This window comes from Python bivittatus, unplaced genomic scaffold, assembly GCF_059951505.1.
Source record: "Python bivittatus isolate LINGU-HERP-01145 unplaced genomic scaffold, Pbiv_v1 ctg000190_np1212, whole genome shotgun sequence".
Lineage (NCBI taxonomy): Eukaryota > Metazoa > Chordata > Lepidosauria > Squamata > Pythonidae > Python > Python bivittatus.
In genome coordinates, this window is record NW_028277042.1 from 2274390 (window position 1) to 2300317 (window position 25928).

The 25928-nt window shown below is 41.9% G+C and overlaps 2 protein-coding genes across 2 annotated transcripts in view; one reads left to right on the forward strand and one right to left on the reverse strand.

Moving 5' to 3' along the window:
• Positions 1-6832, reverse strand: part of RSPRY1 (ring finger and SPRY domain containing 1) — a 40500-nt gene extending 33668 nt beyond the window's left edge. The window contains exon 1 of the mRNA XM_007437580.4: positions 6540-6832. The gene's annotated coding sequence lies outside the window, so the exon portion shown is untranslated. The remainder of the gene's footprint in view (positions 1-6539) is intronic.
• A 329-nt stretch (positions 6833-7161) lies between these two features.
• PSME3IP1 (proteasome activator subunit 3 interacting protein 1) lies at positions 7162-23927 on the forward strand. The gene is made up of 7 exons (XM_088135890.1): positions 7162-7246; positions 10416-10556; positions 11427-11525; positions 14187-14328; positions 18170-18298; positions 19645-19712; positions 21697-23927. Exons 2-7 carry the CDS (start codon positions 10427-10429, stop codon positions 21915-21917), a joined length of 789 nt encoding a protein of 262 aa, XP_087992016.1. The 5' UTR covers positions 7162-7246; positions 10416-10426; the 3' UTR covers positions 21918-23927.
• Positions 23928-25928: the final 2001 nt, after the last annotated feature.

Sequence of the window (25928 nt, forward strand, 5' to 3'; positions counted from 1 at the left end):
CTGTTAAATAGATTAAATAGAATTCTAGGAATCTTCCAAGGCAATGAGGTCTCTCTACTAACAAATGGTAACTCATTTCCCTTCTGTCTGCCAGGGTACTCCTTCTTGAAAACGAAGTTCTATAGAAACTGCAAAAACAACACAAAACCTTGTGGTAGCTAAAACGCCACACTATTTATTCATTCAAATTATATGGCCACCTGGTTCAAATTCATGATCTTGGGTGGCTAGTTACATTTAAAAACTATACACAAGCACAGAGCAATATACAAACAGCACAAATAGAATCAGCAGCTGAAGTAAAAAGAACCACCACTACCAGATTAACACAGCCATTATTATGCTATAAGCTTTCATATCCATACTCTCTCACCCACTGCCTTTCTTCTACAATTCCTTTCTCAACAGCTGCTTTCACCTCTCTTATGACAGTGTATGCATTAAATGGACCTAAGCAGCTACGTATGTTTATAGAAAGGCTAAGCCACAAACCAGCATTAGCATCCAATCTGCTGCCAGAAGCTGATGGGCCGCAGGATTCTCCTTCCCCACTCTGTTCGTTCAAAGGTTGGGACAGACTTAGCAGAAGACATCTCAGGGAAACTTCCTATCCTGAAAGTACGCACACAGTAGGGAGGGCCCTTTTCACAGAATTTTATGAGCAGCCAACGGAGCACGCGCAATGCCGCCAGTACGCTTCTTCTAACAGAACCCAAACCAGCAGAAGCGTCCTGGCTTACCTGGCGGACTTCACCAGATTTCCAAGAGATAATCACCATATATTCAACAACAGTACTTGCAAAGAACCACATGGGCTTTAACTACCGAGTCGCTTTCAGCTGTTATCTCCTACTCGCCGTATGTATTTTTAGCAACATTTGCCAACCAATTGCATCAGACATAAATTATTGGAGCAAGAGTTCTATTTTTTGAGGGCCCCAGAGACAAAGCTGTGAATATGTTTCAGGACCTTTTGCTATCCAATACTTTTCTTTATCAGAATAAAAGTTGCACACCACACTTCCTGTGAGCTAGCTTTTAATGAACATAGTATCACCATTGCTTGGATTTTATCATATTTAATAACTGTATTTTATGCTGTACTATTTATGTTTTTATTGGTTTTAACTGTTTGGTTGTGAACCGCCCAGAGTCCCTCCTTGTGGGGGAGTTGGGCGGTGATATAAATTTGATTTATAAATAAATAAATAAACATGCAATTGCCATCCTTTATGCTCTAAGTTTGATTATTTAATTTGTTGGACAATGTACTCACAGAATACATATTTCCCCTTATAAATTGCTTTAAATAGCAAAATATATCTACAAGGCTGATTAGGACTCTTTCATAAGAAGTCCAAATGATTGGAAATGGTAGAAATGGTACCAGTCCATTTGTTTCTATAACATGTAATGAAGGAATCACTATTTCAGAGGTTTTAAGATTTTTTACACCATGAAAAAATGTACCAGTGTAGAAAAAAATCCCTGCTCTAAATTCTTACCAAGAAACCAAATCTGAATATGATTCAGCCACCAAGCTTATTTCAATTTCCTTACTGACTGCAAATAGATTAGAACTCATATCTTTCAGACAGTTAACCCACAAAAGGTATTCGGAACTGTGCTGGCATCTCACAAAATAGAAACATTTTTACTGTCTGTTTCATTTGCAGAGTAACCATGTGTGTAAGAAATTCCAATATGATGAATTGCTTAAGACATGCCTTATCTCACCATCTCAAAATTTTCCCTTAGAATATTAAATTTGAATAAAGTGCTCAGTAAATTCTTATAAAAATTTTAACATTTTCACACATTTGTTTTAACTGCAAGAATACTGCAGCCTTCATAATCTAAAGTTTAGATGACACTTGGCATTAATCTCAAGACCTGTTTTTCAGATGGGAAGAAAGCCATTAATAGTGAGCATTAAGCTAAAGGTAGTGAAATGTGTTATTCAACTGATATCAAAAGTCCAAAGTTTGCTTAACCATAGCTTATTGAACCAGCAACAACTGGCTGTGTTCACACTGCAGAGCAAGCCAAACAAATGGCTTATGGTTTAGTTAATTTACAGTCTCCTGTAATGCAACGCCTGCAAAGATCTGGAAGGACCAGGAACTAGTCTCTTGAACAATAACCTATTCTACATCAGATTATGGATAAATTGCTCCAAACAATTGCCTATATTCTCCCATAAAAAGTCCCCTCCCCCCCAGACCCTTGTTTTTCAAGACACACGTTTTGCTTTGCTGAACAGCTACATGCGACAGCCACGGAAGCAAGTTTCACCATACTATGCTGACTGGGATAAGATGATGCATTCCCATCCTTTTCCTTCTAGTAATTAAAAACTGTGCAGCTCCACAGGCTATGAAATTGCACACACTATGAACTTTGTAAGATCATTTACATACTGAACCAAGACCGTTGAGCCATTCTGATCCTATGGAAAAATGCTGTAGGTTTGTAACCATTTTACTTCTTTAAATTACTACTGGAAAGTCCTAGCATTTTTTCAATACAAGTCCTAGCAAATATATTAACAATAGCAATTGACTTTAGTCATATATGTACACATGGAACAGCAGCCATGCCTCACACATATGAGTCAAAAGTTAAGTAAATACCAACTGGAGATCTTAGTTATAAGATTATTCGTTTGAGTCCATATCCCATATATTTCCTCCACATCACCACTATCTTTTTCTTTTCTATAATGTCAGCTCCTGGTGAGAGTATCCATGCATTTTTCTTGATAGCATTTGGATACGGGTTGCCATGATGTTCTCCTGGGATGTTTTTAAATTTACCAATTTAGCTAACAGTCTGGGAATTTCTAGATAGTTTTCCAACCCAAAAAAAGCAGTTCAATTAATTTTTATCACAAAAGAGCAATCCAGGAGAATTCCACAATTGTTTCCATGCTATCATTTAGTAGTTAAACTGTTGATGTTCTCTGCCCAGTTTCTTATGACAAAATGTGTGGAAGAATGGCTGGAATGCCGTAAAGATTTCTGAGACAGGTGAAATGTGTCTCAGTGCACTGAGAGGAAACCTCACAGCACGTTCAACTAAAATAAGACCCAGAACACCCAACCTGAAGGGTGGAAGAGATTTTAGCCCTCTTCACAGCAAGACTACCTATAACAACATTTCACTTTTCTCAAAGTAGCAAACAGCACCATCTGTAAAATTGGGAAAAAAGTTTGCTTCCAGCTGCTAGTCACTCAACAGAAAGCCCAATCTTTTTACTTGCCAATATGGAGGGAAATTCTGCATTTATGAGATATTTTTGTGCTTGAATCCACAAATATTCACCCTCATATGTGAGGTAACCAGGAATCTACTGGACAGCTGTGTTTTATTTAATTATTTTACTAAAAGGTAGAGGACCAGTAAGTTTGCTGTTAGAATACAGAAAAGTAATAATCCACAAGAAAATGTTAGGAGGTATCTGCAGCCTCAAATAGAAATATTTCCACTTAGAGCTTCGTATAGGAGCCTTGTGACACTGCTTGGATCTTGTATATGCATTTTAGAACAGGGTAAGAATCATCACCTTTTCTTTGCCTTCCCATTCTACTGGAACAGTCCTTTAACTGTAGGACATAGTGTTAGCCAACCCTGAACCCAAATCCTTAATCCCAATAACTTGGTTTAAGTCATCCTAAGTCATAAAATAATTTCTTTGGTTTGTGCTTAGCATATTGTGAGATCCTAGTCAACTGTGCCTTATTAAATCCATAATGGCTAAACTAACTGTGTGAACCAGTTCTATGTGAGGAACCAATCTTATGTGAGGAAAACACAAAAAGCCAGAAGAAAAAGCAGTCTCACTTAGAGATGTGCAAAACATTTAATGGTCAAAATATTCTGATTTCAAAACAGGCTATTTTGAAGGGTTAGGTATTGGAAGTGGTATGACCTCAAAATAAGTGTTCCAACCTCCATTCTGAGATTAACCTCACAGTGTTTACCTTTCCAATTTTAATAGTTTTAACATTTGAAAAAACCCTTTTAATTTATTAACCATTTTTTCTGCAAACATGGGAAGACCTGTAAATATGCAGAAACAACAATTTTATTTGCAGGTTATTTCATTTTTCTGCCCAGCTGATAAGCACAAAACTGCAAGCAAGCTTTGAAGGACACTTCTGCTACCTTTGAGTAAACCAATAAAGCAGCTATCTAGGAATGTCCAGCACTTCATATCTGAAGCCAAAAGGGTATTCCAAGTAGGTATAGGCATGCTGTTGGTGTTTCTTAACTCAAATGCTTATTTTCCTCGGAGCCCAGAAACACACAGCTTCTTTAAGGAGGCATTGACAGATGCTGAGGGTGCCCACACCTGTTCCATCTTGACTTAGGATCCAAAGTGCCACATATTCCTAGAGCTCCCAAAAAACCAGAGCAACATAGTCAGAAGAAAGATGATAAATCATTGTCTAAGAAGATAGAGCTTTTAAAAGGATCAGGCAGCAAATCCACCATTTCTTTAAAACTCTTATGTAATGATAATTTCTGGCAAGAACTATCTTTCCTTTCCCTTTGACATGCTATTTGGGGGGGAAAAGATTATCAGAAAAAGATAAAAAAGAGAGGTATCTAAAAAGAAAAGATGTCCTCACCCACTGCCTGCTCCAACCATTCACACCGCATAGCCCACAAAGATTACTCTTGGAGGAATACTACTGAAAATAGCTCAACAAAAGGTTTGGAATATGAAAGAATAACTTCTATTACGTGGAGCCTTCCCCTCCATTTTGAACAAAGGTAAATCCAGGGTAGGAACTCAAGGACAGAAGCGACAGACAATCTCTCCTGAAAGAGATCATTTTGCTGCTTTGAAAGTGACTCAGTACAGTAATGCAAATACAGTCAGAAAGAATTATCTATATCCCGAGGAAACCTACAGTACTAGAAAAACACAAAGCTAACCACTGAAGCATACAGAGGTGGCAAGCAGCTATTTCTCCAAGTCCATACTCAGTACTTTTGATAACCTCTCTTTCCTTACTTATCAGCAGCACATGTGATTTGTGCATTACTGGTCTGAAAAAGAAAGAGGAAGTAGCTGCCAATCTCTGAGAAACTCCAGTTTGTGATAAAACAAAACACTGAACAAAGTCTGACATCCTCAACCATTTCACTTCTGTCGACTTTTTTGGCATTAACATTCACAGTATGTGATCTCCAGTGAAACTTTCTTTCCCTCTGGCTCTCCTTCCTGCACAGTATACCATTCTTCACATTGCTTCAGTCTTTCCTAGTTTCTAAACCTTTTACTCATAGAAATGCATTTCCTCCTTCATCCTTCCAAAGATCAAGAAAGGCTCACGTTCAAGGTTGTACTGGGTACAGATTCACAGGCACCTTAGCATGAGCTTCACGCTGAACAGTTATGCTTATGTCTGCCAATGGAACCATACTGTGCATTAACTACAGACCAAGGGAATAGTATCGTCATACTTTCTCTTTAGTTCCACTTGTCAAAGGACAAAAGAAAATTAAGGCAAGGTAAAGATGTTGTTCTAGAGAAGAGGAGTATAATTGGAGAAAATTGCATTCACTGAAGATTTAGTCATGCCTACAGACAGGCACCCACAGTACTGGGAGGGCAAAGCAGAACAAATCAATAGAGAGGAAAGACTACTGAAAAGACAAAGATGCCCGGAACTGGTTCCCAAAGCTGGAGAGAGAAAGAAAGATACATCACCCTAATAAAATTTAAGCCAGCATAGTACATTTTAAAATCCAACTAAAGATAATTTATTTTGGCAAACCAGAGCACCAGATCCCAGAGTCTTGCACACCTGTTTTTTCCCTCCCTTCTTTATAATCTGCATTAGGTGAATATGTATTTATTTGTTTAGTTAAAGCATTTATAGAGCCATCCACCTTAAAACAACTCAGGGCAGATTACAACAAATAAAACAGTATAAAACAATATAAAACAGTATAAAACAACAGCAATAAAGCTGAAAACAGAAAACAGGAACATAAGTACGTATGCATCAACTGTGTACATTTCCCCATTGAGTCCACTGGAGTTGGGTGGCTAATAAATTCAAACAAATCAATAAATACATTTCCAATCCATACTGATTGTATCTGTACCCACGGATGTATCTGCATCTCCAGATGCGGGCATATGTTTAAATCCACGGATAAGCGCCCGCATATACCCCAATATACGCTCGTATGCAAACATGCAATTCGCCCTGCTTGTATCTGTGTGCACGGCGGGGCCGGATGAATGCATCCATTATATATTGTTCCACACAGTTTCCACGTGTGTGTGGAAATGCCGTATCAGGAGCCCGCGGGAGCGAGCCTGCAGAGATTCATCCTCTGCGCAGACGAGGAGCGTAAACGTGACACTCCGGGAAGGTGTGCAAGCGTGACCAGGCTGCCTACAGAGGGCTGGCGGAACAATGAAGTGTGCGAGGACACGGATGTGCGCGAGCGTGTGAACACATGACAACCCCCCCTCCCGGGGGTGCGCGCGAGGGCAGCCCGGCGCGCCTCCTCACCTCCCCCGTGGCTCCGAGCGCTGCCCAGACGAAGACGCCCCAGGCGGGCTCCTCCCTTCTCTACGCGGCGGCGGTTTCCTCCTCGCTCCCCGCCAGCCGCTCGGCCGGGCTCCCCGCAGGCACGGCCCGTTGCCCAGCGATGAAAACGGAGCCTGGCTTCGCCTCAGGGCCTCAAGCCAGCGGCCCGGCGGCGACAGCAGCCCTCCCGCCCCTTTGCCCCATCGCTTCTCCTCAGCAGCGGCCCGGCGGAAAGGCCCGGCGCGCCCGCTTTCAGCGCGCGCCTGCGCACGAGCGAGCCAGAGCGTATGCGGGGCGGGGCGGCCCCGCCCCCTCCTCAGCGCCGCATCTCCGGGCAACCGAGCCTCGCCCCTTCCTTCTCTCCGCCCCGTTCGCAGGCCCGCCCACTAGCCCGGAATGCGGCAGAACCAATCGGCTTTCCCTTTCATTGATTGACGGATATTTTTTTTTTTGGCCCAACCCTTTCCCTGGCTTTCAGGGTGGACGGGACCTAACCCCGCCCTCCTCCCAATCCCTTTTTCTATTGGCCAGCTGTCTGCCAGATTGGACTGAGATTCGTCGGGCTGGCGGAAGAGGCGGAGCGGAAGTGCGGAGAGTCGGGAGGCGTGTCCTTGGGGAGGCCCGGCCTGTGGCCACAAAGGTGGGTTTGCGAGAAGGAGGTGGCCGGTTGAGGGGCTGATGGCGGCGAGGTGGGTGTTGTGGCGTGTCCTCTGCCCTGAGAGGCCTTGGGCTGGCTTTCAGAGGAGAGGAGCGGGGAGGGGGTCGCGTACGGAGAGGCGGAGCAAGATGAACCGGTTCTGTTCATGAGGGACAAAACATGATTCGACTTAACCTTTGCAACCCATTCAGTATTTACCAGAGTCGTTGAGGGTCGCGCTGCATAAATTATTATCATTACGTTTACCTGTCATCCATGCAAAACCTTGCAAAGTAGCCTTCCCAAGATGGTGCCCTTCGGATTCCCGCTCCCATCAGCCACTGCCGCCTCCAAGATGGGCTCGTTGGAGGCGATTGGAGTGGTATATCTCGAGGGCCCAGGCCTCCCCTTTGTGGTTCTTTATAATGACCTTGAGCACAGCGGGGCTCAGTTGGATGGGAGACCACCAGGAAACTCTGAAACCATCCCAGAAGATTTCAGTGGCAAGCCATTTCTGTACTGTGGCTGAGAAAACAACATGGCCTCCGTTAGCCTATTGAAGGGGGTAGGCTAAGCCTTCTGATCCCAGGTATTAACTGATTAGCCTGATCTATTTTCCTCAATCCTTCAGCACTGTAATAGTACTGTTGTGTGCCATATCTGCGCACCACACATCTGGACTTCTTTATTAGTCTTCTAAACTGCTGCAGTCTTGTGACGGCTGATTACAAACATAAAACCATCCACAAAACTGCACTGTTTGCAAGATGAATGAAGGTAGTGAAGCCTCTAAAAACATACCTTTTTATTCATTCAAATTAAACAGTATCCCCATCACAGCTGACACTTTGATGATGCTACGTCGATTAATTAAAAAGCTCCACAGAGGCATTCAGATTAAATTTAACTCTGCTGATTTTCTGTATTGAGACCTGCTTAGGTTTAGTAGAGGGGAGAATTTGTTCTAGAGCTGTAAAAAATAGTGTGTATTGCTGCTTCCCTCTTCATTTCTAGTGTTAAATCTGTATCATCCCAAAGCTTATGAGAGGTAAGGGCAAAAATAATTGCGCTCTTAGTGCTGCTATCTTTTCCACTCAGATCTTCTTGAGCATAAAAGATCTTCAATTGAAATAATTTAGAGTTTGTTGAGGATACAAGTGAATCCAACCTTCCCTTTGCCAACAGGTCCAGTGTTTATTCCTGAAGGTCTTTATTCATCTTAAAATTTCTTCAAATTTTGCTTTTCTAAATGAATGTATGTTACATTTATCAATGGCAGATGTGTTGATAAATTGCACAATCTGTGTAAGAAAGATGTACTGTACATTGAAAACCAGTTATATAAATTCTGTTGCTTTGCTCAGTGTACAACTGACATTTTGGGGTAGGTCAAAGTAATATGCTGTTCTTGCTCATGGAAGTGAGCATTTGTTACAGAGTTTTGTTTTACATATATGCATGGGTGTTACATACATGTAAACCCACATGCGCATAATCTTGGCATTGAACTCGGGGCATAATGGAATATGTGACATCGCGAAAGCTAAGGAACATAGAAGCTACATTCAAGGACCTTGAAGATGATTATTTCATTAAGAACTATTGAAATAAAATTGAATCAAAAAGAGTACTGTATTCAAAAAGATGAGAAATTAGAATATTAAAAATAGGAATTTTCAAATAGGAATGCAACACTATTTGATGAAAGTTATGTATGTGATTAAAAACATGGTGAGAAGGAGACATGATCACAGATTAAGCATTTTAGTGTCTCAGCAGGTACCACCACCTGGTTAGTCTTGACTTGGGAATTAACAGGGAATTTCAGTGCTATTGACTACACTGGGAAATTGAAAAAAAAGTAGGAAGCCACTTCTGCTATTTACCAAGAAAACTGCATGCCTGAATGCAATTTTAGCAAAATTATGGTTAAACAGGAATTATGGTGAAAGGGGAGAAAGGTAGAAGAACTGGCATTCTCAGCTTCTAAGAAAGAAGCAAGATTGTGGAATAAGAAATATCTGGATATGATATTGTAGGAGGAGAGCCATGTTAGTCTATGGTGGCAAAAAATTAGGAAGAATCTGGTAGCAGTTTTTCCAACTAACCAATTTTATTAAAAGACAGATGGTGAGTTCTGTTGCACAAAATGGCTAGAATGATGTAGGATTTAGATGGGGGGAAGGGAAGGCAAGACAAGACAGGTTGACTATGTGGATACAGGTTATATGAAGGACTCTTCTTCAACCACCATCATCTGTCAGAATTCTAGAAACAGCTTGTACAGAACTAAGACAAGAGGAGCAAAGTCAGTCACTGATAGATTCTTGCCCTTGGTATGTATGTATGTATGTATGTATGTATGTATGTATGAATGAAATTTCTTACCCACCCATCTCCCCCCAATGGGGGAACTCTGGGCGACTCCCAACAAACATTAAAAACATAAATATATATACATACTTAAAACATCAATTAAAAGCATTACTAAAAAAGGGGAAGGATTACTAAAAAAGGGGAAGGAGAGTCCAAGAAGATGAAAAATCCGAGGCTGAAGACAGGAGGCCTCTATGGGGCTAGCCATCCCCATGCTTGAGATATTCCCTCCCCATTCCAGGCCAAGTGGCAGAACCAGGTCTTCAAGGCCCTACGGAAGGCCAGGAGTGAGGGGGCCAATCGCACCTCCGGGGGCAGAATGTTCCAAAGAGTGGGGGCTACCGCAGAGAAGGAATATTGAGCTAAACAGAATGCGTATCGTATGAAAACAGAAATTAGTAAAAACAGTACTTCGCATTGTTGAGTGGTAGTCTAGCCAACTGAAAGAAGTCAAATTTAGTCAGTTGAAAAATTGTTTTTCAAAGCTCAAAGGAGATTGAAAAAAGGAGAAAATTGTTTTGCAACCTTTTTGAGTCAATTGGCACATTTGGAATTTGAAAAGCGTGAGGTTTATGGGTATTCCATAAGATGGTTCCAATGAAGGGCATAGCCAAATACAAAACATCCCTTTTACTTTACCACCCCCTATAACTTGTCTGACATGTTCTCTATCACCTCAGCTTCCCTTTGTCTGTTTTGTGGGCAAATGATCACACTTCCAAACAAAGTGCTAGGCCTGTGTTTTTAGGTCAAGGTACAAAACAAAAATTGCATTATTGGCTATTCTAGGCCAGAAAGCACAGCTTATAGGTATACGCCTGGTTCTAACCCTTTTCTCTGCGTAGGCTGCTCCAGAATGGAAGGCGGAGAAAGCAGTGCTGAACTTGTAATTAACAAAAGGTTTGTCTCAGAAGCTGAGTTAGAAGAGCGCCGCAAGCGAAGACAGGAGGAATGGGAGAAGGTTCGAAAGCCTGAAGATCCCAAAGGTATTTGGCTATCAATGGGGGATTACCAAAAGAGGCTTTACGGGAGCTTTGAATCTAGTGACAATCGCAAGCAGGTTCAGTGTTGATCTAAAGCACATTCATCCAAGATACTGGCCATGGACAAGGCTTGACTGGAAGGATAATTGAGCAAAGTTATAAGTAATAACCAAGATGAAACTTGTAGACCGGTTCTTATAGCATCCTGAAAATATTTCTAGCTACTTATTTAAATTGAGGGGGGGGGAACCAAGGAGGAAAGTTTATGCAGTAATCTTCCTGGGCATACCGGTGTTAGGAGGACAAAGGACAATTTACATATTCGGTGACTAACTTTTAGCACTCATAGCATTCCTTAGTGCTTCCGTGGTTTTTTTAAACAGAGGGAAATAAGTCATGATATGCCGGGATGGAGTGAGGCTAATGGTTTCCTGAAGCTCCGAGCAAATTATAGCAGACACAAGACTTGAGTTGGGACTTTCTGATCTACAGCTCGTTCTCTCAGCCACTGTATTATGCTGCCTCCTCAAGATAATGTATAATAACTCTTTATTAGCTGTACTTGAATGTGTAACAGAGTGTTGTATTACAACTACTATTTTAGAGCAGTAGCATCATGTGTCTATTTTGTAGAAAGTGTGCATTAACTTCACTATGTCAGGACTGTAACCCTGCCCAATCGTGTAGTATCAACAGACTGAGGTTATAGGTATCAGTTCTTTCTCTTCCTAACATAAAAATGGCCAGTGGGATGTGCTTTAAGGCAGGAGGGCTTGTAATTTCCTGTGGTTTATTAACATGGTTGATGGAGTAACTTGTCTGTTAGAGCAGTTCCTGAACGCCAGTTGAGAAATCTGTTTCTTCATCTCCTAGAATGTCCCGAAGAAGTGTATGACCCCCGGTCTCTCTATGAAAGGCTTCAGGAACAGAAGGACAAGAAGCAGCAGGAGTTTGAAGAACAGTTCAAATTCAGTAAGTTCCAGTAAGCGTCTCTGAAATTCTGTCACATGGAGAGGCAACCCATTGCTTTTCCTCTCTTATGTCCCTGGAATTTTGTCCTTAAGAACGGAACTATCTTTCCTGGAATGCTTCATTATGGAAAATGCCCCAGCAACCCTCATTTGTGCCAAGGTTAGCAGAGCTGGCCTCTTGGCTACTGCTGGATTCCAGAAAGCAGTTTATCTACTTCTGCAGAGGAAGGGAAAAAGCATTGTAGTGTGAGGCTTGGCATAGCTGCCAACTTTTCTTCTTGGCTTCAAAAGTTGCAGATTTAATGGGGCAAAGGACTTGTTCTACCTCTGTATGTGTGTTGGCAGTGGGGAAATGATATCCAGAGGAAAACATTTGTGTTTTGTCTTTATCTTTCCATCTGCCAGTCCTTGCTGTTAGCTTCCTAATCTTCTCCCCTATTTCTTGCCTACATGAAGCTGTTTTTGTAGCAAGCTAGTTCAGACAGAACTATTTTGACTGTGGTTAGAGGTGGGCAAGTTTTTTTGTCATTGGGAGTTGCAACATAATCTTGATGGCTTGTGAGACTTTAAAGGCGGGTATTCATACAGGTATTACCCCTCCATCCCCACCCTTAAAGCTACACACCAAATTAAGTGAAAATTGCATAATCAAACAGTGGCCACTTTGCCACTGAATTTCAGTGGTGTGATCTTGGGAGCTGTAAATGGGTTGCCCATCCCTGCTTACATCAGTCTCATGAAAGTCTTCCAGCTACTAGTGCAGCCCCTTTGCTCCTTTCTCAGCAATACTAATGAATGGATCAGGATGTTTTGGATTAAGCGTTGCCCCCTGGGAGCTATTCAGCTAAAGTTGGATCAAACTGAAAAAGCCTGCTTATTAAGCCCTGCATGATTTGAACGCTGTCTCCGGCAGGGGCTTTAGAGCATGATTTTGACACCTGTCTGCAACCCCTTAAAGCAGTGTTTCTCAACCTTGGCAACTTTAAGATGTGTGAGCTTCAACTCCCATGCTGGCTGGGGAATGCTGGGAGTTGAAGTCCACACATCTTAAAGTTGCCAAGGTTGAGAAACACTGCCTTAAAGCAACCCCATAATCCTTGGAAAAGGTGCAGCTGTTTTAAGGTGTTAACAAATAGGTGCTGTATTTGCACTCCTGCATGCTCTGAAACACCTTGTGATGTTGAATATGAAGTGTTGTCCAATCTTTTAACTCAGGATTATCTCAGGGTCGTCACTGTATCAAACTGTTAGTCTCCCTAGCTTGTTTATTCTGGCTGGCAATGCCTTTCAGGTAAGGGTCATCCTGAGAGTCTTTTGGTGCAACATTCTTAGAGTGACCCTTTTGCATGTGCTTTCCTCCCATAAAGCTTTGGCAGTCATTGCCTTTTGGAAAGGAGTGGCTTCCCACATTGTGCCGAGCCATAATTGGCTTGGTTTTGGTTGAGTGGGTTTATTGGTGTATTTTAAGCAGTTAGCATGTCTCTCTTGTGCCTCTTTATCATTGCCTGACTCTCTTTACTGCATTTTGTTACCCTGGTGTGTAAAAGCGTCACCTGGTCTGCTGAAATGGGGCTGTTTTCAGGGCTATGTGGATTGCTGAGTAAGCACAGAATTTCATATCCTTAACATCCCATACTGTTTTGTTAATGTTTCTAGTCCTTAAGATTATAAAGATGAATGGGAGCATCTTTACTTCTCAGCCTTTTGGCTAAAATCAAGCGTACTATCTTCAGTAACCTTTAATCTTAGAGCCCAAACTGTTGGATGAACCCCCAGGTATCATAGCGAGGAATTTTAGTTCAGGGTGGTGCTCCTTGTTCCTTCCTCATAGCTACTGTTTTCTCTCTCTAGATTCTGACTGGTTCACACGTTGTGGCAAACAATAAGGGAGGTTTGATTTTGCCTTAACATGTTGCATTATCCTGACCATTGGGGTTTATAAACCAGGGTTTCTGATTTGTATGTTATGTGTGAGCCAGGGCACTGCAAACTAATTCATCAAACCATGGTAAAGCTAGCTTGACATGGTTTGGCAGCCCATTCCCTAATATGATGAAGCCTGTTTCTGGCTTCATCGGGCCAAAAACAGTATTCCTGTATGTAGGAAGCTAAAGTGTTACAAAAGAAGGCTATGTGTGAACTTTCACACTCTTGGAAAATGTGGATCTTGAAAGTAGATTAAACAGCGATAAAACAGGTAAACGTGAATGTATAATTACTGTGATAACATCAGCCAGGATGTTGGTTCAGCCTTCTTTCAAAAATCTTCAGTAAAACCTTGATTTTTCAGATGAATGGTGGGGGGGGAGAGGTCTGTTGGAATCCAAAGTCTGTTAAAGCACATTTATGACATTTCCATAATTGATGTAATTGTGTAATCACACAAATGATGTACATTTATACAAATAAGTAAATTTACACAAATGACAGAAGTTACATCAATTGTGTGGAGTCCTTCAAAAACAGACTTGGTTAGTTTGGGGTGAAGTCCAAACTAAAATTTTGTCCATTGCATCTGAATGGATGTCCATGAAACAGGCTGTACCATACCTTCCTAGTGGATGGAATAAAAACATGCTCAAATGAGGAAAAAAATGGGATGGCAGAGATGCTGTAGCCAAATATGTGGGCTTATCACAATCTGTTGGCTTGTTGTCTACAGAAAATATGGTCAGGGGCCTGGATGAAGATGAATCCAAGTTCCTCGATGAAGTTTCTCGGCAGCAAGCACTGATAGAAAAGCAGCGTCACGAAGAAGATCTCAAGGAGCTGAATGAGTACCGGATATCCTTGGCCCTGAAACAGTAGTTGCTCTTCTCTTTGGGAGGGTTCAAAAGCAGCCAGTGGCCTGTTCTGGACACCCTTGCTCTTGTTTTTGAACTGTTTGGGGCAGTGCTTTTCAACCTTGGCCACTTTAAGATGGGTGGGGACTTCTGGGAGTTGAAGTCCACCCATCTTAAAGTGGCCAAGGTTGAGAAACACTGGTTTGGAGTGTTAACTTATCCTAAGATGGGTGCTAAGTTTGCATTATTCATGTGCAAGCAATTAGTTTAGCAGTAGTTTAGTTAGGGGTGGATAAGTTTTACTGCTGTATTATAATGCGTTATACTTTTTAATCTGCTGCTTTAAATCTTGCTTTGGTCTGAGGCAGTAAATAAAATTTGATTTGATAAGTAGACCATAGTGATATCCATACATTTATATTCTTAACTATTGCCACCTACAGTTCTAGTTTCTGTTAAATTTTACCGTGAACTTTTAATATAGGACAATATCGTTATATAAATAAATAAATAAATAAATGTAATATAATATTACTGTCAGTCATTTATATTCCATTTTATTAGTTTTTATATACTTCTTAATGTTATAATGAGTTCATACCTTTTGAGCCCATAATTCTAAACTGCCTACTTTTTCCATAGCTTATAGGTCAGACTGTTGAAAAGTAATAATTTATTTATTAAACTTGTTTGCCACCCGGCTCTCAATGAGTTTGGGTGGCTCCCAACAGTCAAACAAAGAAGTTACAATAAAAACAATAAAAGATAAAGATAAAAGATGGCAAGTGCAATGAGTTCTGGTCAATGACTGTAATAAAGCTTTTGATATGGGCAGAGGTGAAGGAGGAGGGTCTTCAGAGAAGTGGCCACAGTTGTGTGACTTTTCAGGGTGCCCACAATGTTTGGTGACCAGTCAATATTTGAAGCCACTACTATGAAGTGCATTTTCTGCCATTAACAGCATGGGAAATATGTTGGCTTGTGTGCAGGTCAGTGGCCAGATTTGTGAATTTGGGACAAGTATTTTCTAGTTCTACATGCATAGAGCTTGTCAGTTGAGTGGATGTATTTGAATGTGCCTATTTTGGTGGGGAACATAGATCTGCTTCTGTCCTAAACATTTGTATTTGCTATTTCATGCTTTGCCTCTTCCACAAAAACAGAAATGCAAGAAGGTAACAATTTGATGACTTCAGCTGAACTTTTGCCAGTAGAACATCTTGGAATTAGATGCTGTGATCTTCTCAGAGGCATTGAATCATCTACTATGGGAACAAATGCTGGGTTTGATTGGATGCAGCGGGGATCTTGTTGATCACCAGGGTGGTTGTTTTTAGTGGGCTTTGTGGCTTTTTGTTTTTTGTTGGTGTTTTTGGCTCTGGCAGCTCAAGCTGACTTCTCTGCAGCTTTGATCAGTTTTGAAACAGATAATAAGCACAGGGAAGGATAAAAACACACTGCTACCTTGTAGAAATATGTTTTGTGGATAAATGTATTCGCATATTGTGAATAAAGATTTTGCTTGACAAGTGCAAGAAAAGGAAACAGAAAAGCATTAAAGCTAATAGCATTCCATAGACCAGTGTTGTCCAAACCTGGCCACTTTAAGATGAGTGGACTTCAACTCCCAGAATTCCCCAGCCAGCCAATTCTGGGAGTTGAAGTCCACTCATCTTAAAGTGGCCAAGTTTGGACAACACTGCCATAGACTGTCAACCAGTCATTCTGCCCTGTGCCTCCACTTATCAAGGCTAGATCTATCCGTTGTACTAATAGGTACTTTGCTTGGTTTTACTATAACTTGCACCTAGTCATGGTGGTTTGTAAAGCAGTCAGTTCTGGCTTAACCAGCTAGCTATGATTTAGCATGTCTGAATCCTGCCATGGGGTTAGGAGCCATTGCGTTGATTTGTAGACCGGTCTCCCTGTTGCTGGATTTAGCAATGAGGATGATGGAGCCTCCATGATTTATATTTTGTTGATGCTTCAGGGTATAATATAAGAAAGAGCAGGAGGCAAAGTGGTTGCTTTGCCCAGGGAGTTGTCAGAGTCCAGCAGTGCCTCAAAGCGATCCAGAAGGGGAATAGCTTGGTGCTTTTCTCCTTTGGCTGAGGAATGTGCTCAGGTTGGCTCTTGCTTGGAGCAGATTCTTCCTGGCCAGCATTTTTGGCAAGGTCTGTTAAGAGTAGACCTTTTTTCAGCAGATAACATTATCTGGCAAGGAAGGAGGCAGAGAGATGCAACTAGCATTAACTGTGGGTGTGGAAGGTGAACATAAAACAGATCTCCAGAGAATCAAGTGGATATTGCATTAGGATTCCAGGCTGTAGCTGGTGAGTGTATTAAGTTTCCTTTGGGTACTAAACTGAGTTATGTCAAGTATTTAAAACTCCAGGTTTGGAGGATCTGGTTTGGACAAACAGCAGGCTGAGGTTATTAGTTCAGCCAGTAACGTAAGTAAAATGTACTGGGGGGATGAAAAGCCATTGAATTTCTGGTCTAGCTCAGGTCTGCCGGCCTTTGCCAGGCCCTGCTTCTAAATGGCTAAGCGGTGCGTTGGTTTGTTGGGCTGATTTTACTGAGACTCTGCTCTAAATTTTCCATGATTTCACCCCTTATCTTTTGTTTGTTTATTTGTTTTCAGTTTCTATCTGTGACTTACCAGTTCCTGCTCTGTGGGGTGTGCAGTGCCTGTGAAGAAAAAATGTTTACTGTTTAGGTTTATCTTTGTCCAGCAGACATTTTAGGTTGTCTTGGGAATTGGTGTGTGTGTGTGTCTGTATTGTTTGTGTATGTATCTCTTCTTCCCTCTCCGAGTACTCATTAGTGCACTGGAAGCATTTTCCATTCCCTTCTATTGGAGGATTGCTCAGAAGCCTCTCCATTCTGAGCTGCCAAGGTGTTCCAATGCATTTCCCTTCTTTTCTGTGAAGATGGGAAACATGGTCTGATCATTCTGGTAGTTTAGGTTGTCAGGGTCATTTATTTTGCTCTGGAATGGTGTGAAATTCACCAAGGAAAGCTGAAATAAAATTAAAGTATGTGTGTGCATGTACTAGGGGAGCAACCATTTTCTTTATCTGAATACAAGAAGACAATTGAGGTTGGTGAGGCTTCCCAATAATTAATATATTCAGTCTGCAATCACCATCTTCATAGAGTATCATTTTGGTTGGTTTCAGTAAAAGTCCTGCCCAATGTTGGGTTTTGAAAAGCTTGCCAATGTCACTCTCAGATTCAGCTGGTGGCACTAGAGAGCTAACTTAATGGAACTCCAAGCTAGTTACAATATGTGTCTGAATTTGATGTGGCAGATTTTATTTATACACTGACACACACACACAGCATTAGCATTAACTGGGGTAAAAACTAGGAAATACGGAGTGCTGAATCTAATACGGAGGGGAAAAAAACTATGAAATACGGGGTGGTGAATCTAATCTTTATTTGGTTTTAAGAAAAAGCTGTTTGTTTGAACTCTAGTATTATAATAGGCTGGGTTATGTACCTTGGGAGATGGTTAACTTGAAATGATTTGGTGTGCCATGTTCAAGTTTTGATTTCTTGCTTTAGCTGAATAGGTCATTGTCTCTGTCCTCTGGAGCCTCTAACTTTATGCTTGCAGGAAAGCAAATCCAGTAAAGTTAGTTTACATAACTTTATTTGTACCTACTCTCTTTCCAAGGTTTATATATGCCAGTACCAAATGTTAAGTGTAGTTGCAAAGATGCTAGAAAAAAATAAAGCTGCTGGTTAACGTTGTGGAACTGCAAACACTGCTATACAGACATTTAGTTCTTTGCTTTGTATCTTCTTTGCTTCTCGCACTGCCTTTTTTTTATCCTTAACTTTGAGTTCACAGCACTTTGTCAAAAGTTGGGGTTAGTGCTGACTTGAAGAAGGAGACAGACAAGAAACTGTCAGTAAAATCAGAAAACAAGAGCAAATTCTCTCAGGCAAAGTTGTTGGCAGGAGCCGTGAAACACAGAAGGTATGTTTTGCACCTCTGTATTTTTGCACCTGAGGCTCAGAGTGCGGCAGTAACAAAGAACTCAGGTCTTTGAACTCTTCCATGCAGAAAAATCCAGGGTTTTTGCAGTTGGATCTTGGATGAAATTAATTTCTTTTCCTTTAGAGCCAGCATTATGACTGTCACATGCACATAAGTTCAAAAATGAGGTTCCACATATCCAGAAGCATCTGGTTACTTTCAGTTGCTACTTGCCCCAATAGCTGAACAGCTGCTAAGCAGCAAGTCTTCTCAGTGGTCTCATTCAGGAATTGGATCTTTTCCTGGGCAACATCCAGTAAAGGAGAAGCCAGGCTGTGCCAAAGGATTGAAATTGATTTAGCGGGGACCTGAATAATGAAGAAGGGGAGCAATAGAATGAGTGTATATTGGATTCTTGCCTTGAGAGAAACCACAGGTTGGAACCCTACTGCTAAGCTAAGGTGCCCACAGACATGCCTGATAGACTCTTTTCTCACTATTCACTACAGTATTTTTAGATGTTGAAGGTTAGTAGATGGAAAACTGGCATGTTGTGAAACACTGATCCTCAGCCTAGTGGGTCTTTCCTCTGGATCTTTCCCAGAATCCTCAGAGGCAGGTTTATGGGAGGCTTACCTGACCAGGAGAAACAAGGGATAAGCTGGGATGGTAGTGAACAATGAGGAACCTAGAATGGGTGGTAGGAAGCCACTCTTAAGTTGGCATTTGTGATTTGTAATTTGTAATATGAGAGCATTATTTTCTTCTGGAGGAGAAAGGATATCCAATGTGTGAACAGTCAAACTGTCTTCATAGCAGCCATTTTGTTAAGATATACTGTAGTCCAACATGTTCTCCTAATTGCTAATTTGTCATTGGCTTGCAAAGATTGTCTTGTACTATGATAAACCATAATGGTTGGGTTCTTGAGCTTCTCTTACTGCTGATGGTTCATTATCAGGCTAGTAACAGCATCAGATACACTGATGATGTTCCCTAGTCTGGTAATGAAACATCTGCAAGAAGGAAACCAAACTCAGATAATACCTGCTACTCAAAAATTCAGCTCTGAACTACATCTGTTTTCCTTTCTTGAAACCATCATGGGTTTTTTAGTCTTTGATTTACCTTGCCAGATGAACACTGCCTTGTAGTTTGTAACTCATAGTTTATGGTAGTATGATGTACATGTCAAACCAGTTGTGGCATCTGAACAAACCGTGGTTACAATAAACTATGGGTTAAGTATGACATGTGCCTCTGATTATGATCTTTTTGCTTCCCTGTCTTCCATAAATGAAAAAATTTAAGCTCCGCTCACTCTTTGGATTTTTGTCTCTTTACAGTTCAGAAGGCACCAATAGCGTAAAAAGATTGAAACTGGACCCGGATCCTGACCACGATAAGGTTCCAGGTGTGTGGATGTGTTGGGAAGGGCCAGTGCGTATGGGGCTGAGACCGCAAGCTCTGCCCTCCTTTCACAAGTTGCCTTTGGGAGGCAGGGATGGACGGGGATTTTACTGTTGTGCTATTGGATGGAATCTAGCAGCAGACTAGACTGAGCGAGCAGCCTTTGACTGGGTTGTTCTTGGAAGAAGCTCTTCATTCAGGGGCATCTGGTAGGAGAGGTGACTCACCTTTTTCTTGTTCAGGGTTTTTTTAAGGAGGAACAGCAGCAGAGAGAAGGCATGTAAGGGGTAGTCTCAGTTTCTGTGGCAGGAATACATTTGCCGTCACCTTCTTTCAAGATGCTTTTCGATTTCCTCGTCTAGCCTACTATCCCCAGATTTGCTGTTGGTGTCCAGTCCAAGAACTAATCAGATCTGACCCTGCTTTGCTTTTTGAGGTCAGCCATGTTGGTTAGGTGCTGTGATCTAGTTGAAGGAGAGGGGGGGAATTAATGTGGTTCAGCGTTGTGGTTGGATTGGGGTGACCTGGTGTCTGAGAAGTGTAAGGATGACTATTCCAAGCTTGGTTTCCTGGTTTGAAAGCAACAAGCTGCTAGTCTCAATACAGATGCTTCACTGTTCCTTCTTCACCTGATGAAGCAGCTTGCCAAACACTAACCCACAGTCTCTTTTCACTGATTATGCCCCTTGAAGTCTCTCCCAAGGCAGAATTGCTGGAGAAATGAGGGCAAACTGTGGACAGAAGCTTCACAAAATTGGACTATGTCTGTATTTGTTATTGTGCCTCATCCAAGCTTTTGCTCTTTGCTTCCAGAGGCAAGGCATGTAGTTAATCAAGAGAGGGTGTTGTTGCACACTGACTCTCCATCTGCTTGGTTATCTCCCCTTCCAAGTGTCTCCAGGCTAATCAGCCGCAGAAGGTTGGCTGTCTCTAATCCCTTTCAATATTAGTCATTCTCCCAAATGCTTGAAAGGTATTGTTGATAATTCTGTGTGACAGAACCAAAGTTGGCACTTTGAGACATGTTTCACTTCACCAGAGACAGAATGGGCTTAGATCTTTGTCCTGGACAGAGAGTCTTCTGAGCCAAGGTTTCCAGAGTCTTTCCCAGGTCCATCTGGGGACGCAGGGATTGAACTTGATATTTCTTGCCTGTAGATCAGTTGTTTTGCCCCTGAACTGTTGCCCTTCCCCTTCAGTTTGGTCCTTTTTGATGTAAGGTTGGCACCTGCAATGACATGGAGGGTTTGGGCTCACCAACTGTTGATAAGATAAAGGCAGATTGCAACTTTGGGTGTACTCAGGCTGAAATCAAGAAAAGGCTCCATCATGTGGCACAACAAAATGATAAAAGCTCAGTTAAGAGGTCTAGTAAGATAGGTGCTTTCATTGAAATGTCAAAAGATGGGATCCAGCTTTTGATTGCCAAATCAAGTTGTTCATTGACTAGTTTGATAGGTCACCAGTGGCATTTATCCAAGCTTCTTGTTCTTTGCAAACATGAGATAGCTCCAGCAAATAAAAGTTAGAGGATATGCAAATCATGAATTTTAAGTCAATTTCAGGAGAGTTAATAGCTCTTACATTATCATCTGGATATGTATATTTGCTCTTAGTTCCAGGAATCTCTTGCTCACATAGCTTCCTGAACTATCTCAAAGCAATGTGCCAAATAGTGAGAAAGTCGTGGAAGAGCTTTTCAACAACTGTAATTATTTCATTTCAGAACGGAGTTTGAGGCAACTGAAGCAGAGGCTTCAAAGAGATTAGGGCAGCGTTTCTCAACCTTGGCTGGCTGGGGAATTCTGGAAGTTGAAGTCCACACACCTTCAAGCTGCCAAGGTTGAGAAATGCTGGATTAGAGGGTTAAAGGCTTTTTTGATGCCCATACGCTCCTGTCCTCAGTGACATTCCGTTCAAAGGACACTGGAAGTGGAGCGTACACATGTAAGCCTTGCCTTTCCATGGTCCTTTTTCTTCTCTTTCAGAAAAACCATCTTGTGTTCCACTCAGCAGCAGCTCCATGAGTGGTTCTGCAATCCACTGCCCCTCAGCTGCTGTGTGCATTGGCATCCTGCCCGGTCTTGGGGCTTACTCAGGAAGCAGCGACTCCGAATCCAGCTCAGACAGCGAGGGCACCATCAATTCGACGGGCAAAATTGTCTCCTCTGTATTCCGTGGCAGCAATTTCTTCGACGCTCCGCTCTAGGCTTCTTCGCGGCTTCTTCGAGTTTCGCCCAGAACTTGTTTTCTTTTTCATCCCAATCATTCCCTCAACCTCACCACTTTTTTCCCTGTCTCCCTTTTTTGGATAACACCCGAATAATGTACTGCGGCAATTTCCATGGGTGTCTTGGTCTCCTCTTTCCCCCTGCCCCCAGCCTTCTCTCTAAGACCGTGCTTAGTTTGGGAGGGAGTCTAGCTAGGAAGAAGATGGTTCAGGAATACCCATGGAGAAATGCCTCGGTTGGAACAAAACACTTGGTCCCTTGGAGGGCAGTGACAAGGAGAGCCTTAAAAGTGAAAGGAGGGGGGACAAGTCACTTTTAGAAATATTCTTGGAAGAGATAAGTGCCAAGAAATGGTCCCCCTGTAGCTTTTAAGTGTCATTATATAACTGACAAGGATGGGAGAGATGACAAAATCACACAGGTCGTAAGAAGTGAATTTTGAGAAGTGTAACCAAGTTTCCATGTTGCATTTTATTAAAAATATCCTGAAGCATTTTTTTTTTAATCTTGGATTTTGCCATTCATAATTCTTCACTCAGTCCTTCCGCTGTGCTTTGCTATCATCTCTTGGACTCCCTGCTGGCTCTCCTCAGTGGTCAAAATTCCTCAAGCAGTGGAATTTTAAAGCGGACAGTTCTGGAAAAGCTTGGGCTTCCATTCAAGGTTATCATGATATTTTTCCGTAAGAATACTAAGGGGTTCTGAATGAGTGGCTGGGTTTAGTTTGGGGAATTACTGCAAAAAGTAACACTGATAGTAGATACATAGCGGAGAAATAACTTCATAATGCCCAGAAATCTGGGATGAGGCCAGTGAGCAGCCCGGATGCTTTGGGAGACATACAGCGTATGTAGTTCAAGTTTAATGCTTTGATTGATGTACAAATGAAACTTTAATGTTCGCACAGTTGATATTGTGAGCTCTGTTGAAGAAAAGCAATTAAACACATGGATATTGGACAGGCTTCCTTGAGAAACTATGCTTGTCATGGCTGATTTGTTAGGGACCTTTTAGGAAGCACATTCTGTTCTGCCAATGGAGGTGTTTTCAGCACTGAAACGAAGCTAGAAGTTGGAGTAGTCCTAGAAATAATTAAGTGCAGGTATTCCCAGGCTGTTTTAGGTCTCTGAGAACCTGGAGGGCGAATGTAAATTTGATCTCCACTTCCGTCCTCTGCCTGTTGCTGTAAGGATTGCGTTGATCTTAAGGTCTGAGTGATGGGCTGAGCTCAGCCTCCTTTTCCCAGCCATCCGTAAAGAGGGTTGAGAAGGCTACAAAAGCTTAGAGGAAAGTCAGATAGCGTTCATAAGATTTGGTGTTTAAAAAACAACCTCAAAAATCCAAGAGGGAAGAATCAGAGGAGGGGACTGCCTGTCTCCTACGTGCTGGACATGTCTGAGAGGAGGAAGGTAGCCTTTATTGGACTTGTGTGTGAGAGGGAGGGAGGGTTATTTGGGTTGCAATAGAAATGGGGTAGAGGCATGTTTTGGGGGGGAAAAATCTTTTGGTGCCTGAACTGTTGGAAAAGTGCAGGGAGTTGTCAGGGTGTCCTGCTTAGAACGTGGACGGGAGGCCACCGGGAAAGCCTCAAGTAGACTGGACAGTTGAAAAATGATATCCCAGAAGGTCACAATGGCAAACTGCTTCTGTGCTGTTTCCGAGACAGCAATACAGACATGTTGAGCTCAACTTGAGAGTGTCTTTATAATAGGATGTAGAGACCCTGTCCTGTACCACTCACTGCCTGTCACAGGCCGTGCAGTTCCCTCCAGGTGAAACAGGCTTCGAGGAGTCAGGTCATTGCCAATCTACACTTGGAGAGAGAAAGATGCTTCCTTTCCTTTGCAGGAACTGTGACAAACCAGCCAGCCTCAGATTTTGGGTTGCAATCTCGCGTACGTTTTTACGACACCGTTGATTGCAGTTGAACTTAGAAAGCGGTGAGCAGCTTCTTTGTGTACAGGATTGCTAATAAATTTTTTGATGTATCTAGCCTCTTCTAGTCTTTAAAAAGGAAAAAAAAAAGCATCTTAAGTACTTTTGTTTTTTTCCCCTATATCGTTTTTCATGAAGAGTCAGTAACATCCTTCTGAGCAGACGATAAAACAACCCTTTGGAGCAATGTTTCTCAATCTCGGCAACTTGAAGATGTCTGGACTTCAACTCCCAGAATTCCCCAGCCATCCATCCATCAGCTTTGGACAGATAGGGCTGTAGCACGCTAGGCACGAAGAAACTGCTAACAGACAGAACTGTTGCTGTCATGAAAATGTGGTGGGGAAAAATGTCAGCTTGACTTCGGGAACCAGGCACAAGCCTTGGTGGCAACTCTCAAAAATGATTTAATTAATTAAATTGTTAATCAAATAATTATTAATTTAATCATTTATAACCTCTTATAATTATTCTTTTTGTTCTTAAGACACCTTCCCCAATATAGTTTAATAGGAATGTACAATGGACGTGTTTGATTTTCCATAATATGATTGCTGACAAGGAAAACTTCAACTCGCTCAAGACATTTCTAGCTTGCAGCTCAAATTGTCCCCTTGCAAAACTCTGGCAGAGTTCTTTTGCCAAGTAACAATTCATAGATTGGATTCCAACCTCTTTAGCCAGGTCACTCCAAATCTAATGATTACATTTCAATATGCTAAATATGATTAATTTCATTTATTTATTTATTTGTGTGTGTATTCATACTATGTACATCCAGACCTTTTGATTAGTTATTTGGCCTCTATTACAGACTCGAGTTAAATGTGTGATGTGAACACAGCCCTAAAGTTGAGACTATGCAACATCCCTTGAAGGGGGACGCGGTGGCGCAGCGGCTTAATGACGCTGAAAGTTGCCGGCCAGAAATGGTCGACGCTTCAGCGGTTCGAGTCCAGCCTTCGCATTAGGAGGGTGAGCTCCTGTTTCTTCCCCAGTTCCTGTAAACTCAACAGTTCGAAAACTCACGTGAGTTCGAAAACTCACGTGAGTAGATAAATGGGGACTCTCACTCCGGTGGGAGGAAAAATGCTGGCGGCGCCTTGCAAAAAAGGAGTCGGGAGCGGTAAGCGCAAAAAACTGCACGCGCCCAAAAAGGGCGCGAAGCAACAGAAACCCCGCCTCCTGCGCTCGCCAGCTGGGCTCTGCCCTAGGAAGGAGGCTCTGGCAAACCACTTCGAAACAATTGCCTTGAAAACTGCAAGGACTCGTCCAAGCAGTCACTGCAGGGTCAGCAATGACTGAGCGCAGACAAAAAAAAAAAAAAACATCCCTTGATAGAGAAAGATTAGCAAAAAGTAGACAATATCTTTGGGCCAACTTTGCTGCTATCAGCCCTCTCTTCCACTGAACTTAGCATGAAAATTAATGTTACAGTTCAAAACAGGATTTCACTTAGCGATGAAAGTAGGTGAATTTGGTAACCACAGTCATGTATATATGAACCCAGCCATTGTGAAAATCATAGCCAGAAATGCTCCCTATATCAGGAGCTGCTTGTGTGTGGCCATCTAGCAAAACTAATTGTTCTGTTAATTACCTAGGGCTCCTACTGATACCTAAGATTTAGTCCAGTTTAATTTCCCACAACACCCTGAATTTCTTGATTTACGCCAGTTGGATGGGTTTGTCTATCAGGCCACGAGAAAAATAAGGAAGGTTAACATTAGCTAAGCTTAATGTGTTGTTTGTTTGCAGGTCTGACTCCTAAAATCACATTTAGGAGAAAAGAAGATGGCCCTGATTTAAGGCAGGTAACCCTTCATCTGCTGAAACGAAACTCAGGCAGGAAAAGCTCATCTGCCTCTAGATTATATTATCATTTAATCTAAAACCATTTTTAAAGCTGTTTGGGGAAAAAATTGCCAGTGGGTATCAGGGATAGGATTTTACCTTTACTTTCAAGATCAGTTTAACTCCTGGTGACTTCCTAGATATATCCAGGTAGCTTTCTTGGTTAGTCTATGGAAGTGGTTGGTCACTGACGTCCATCA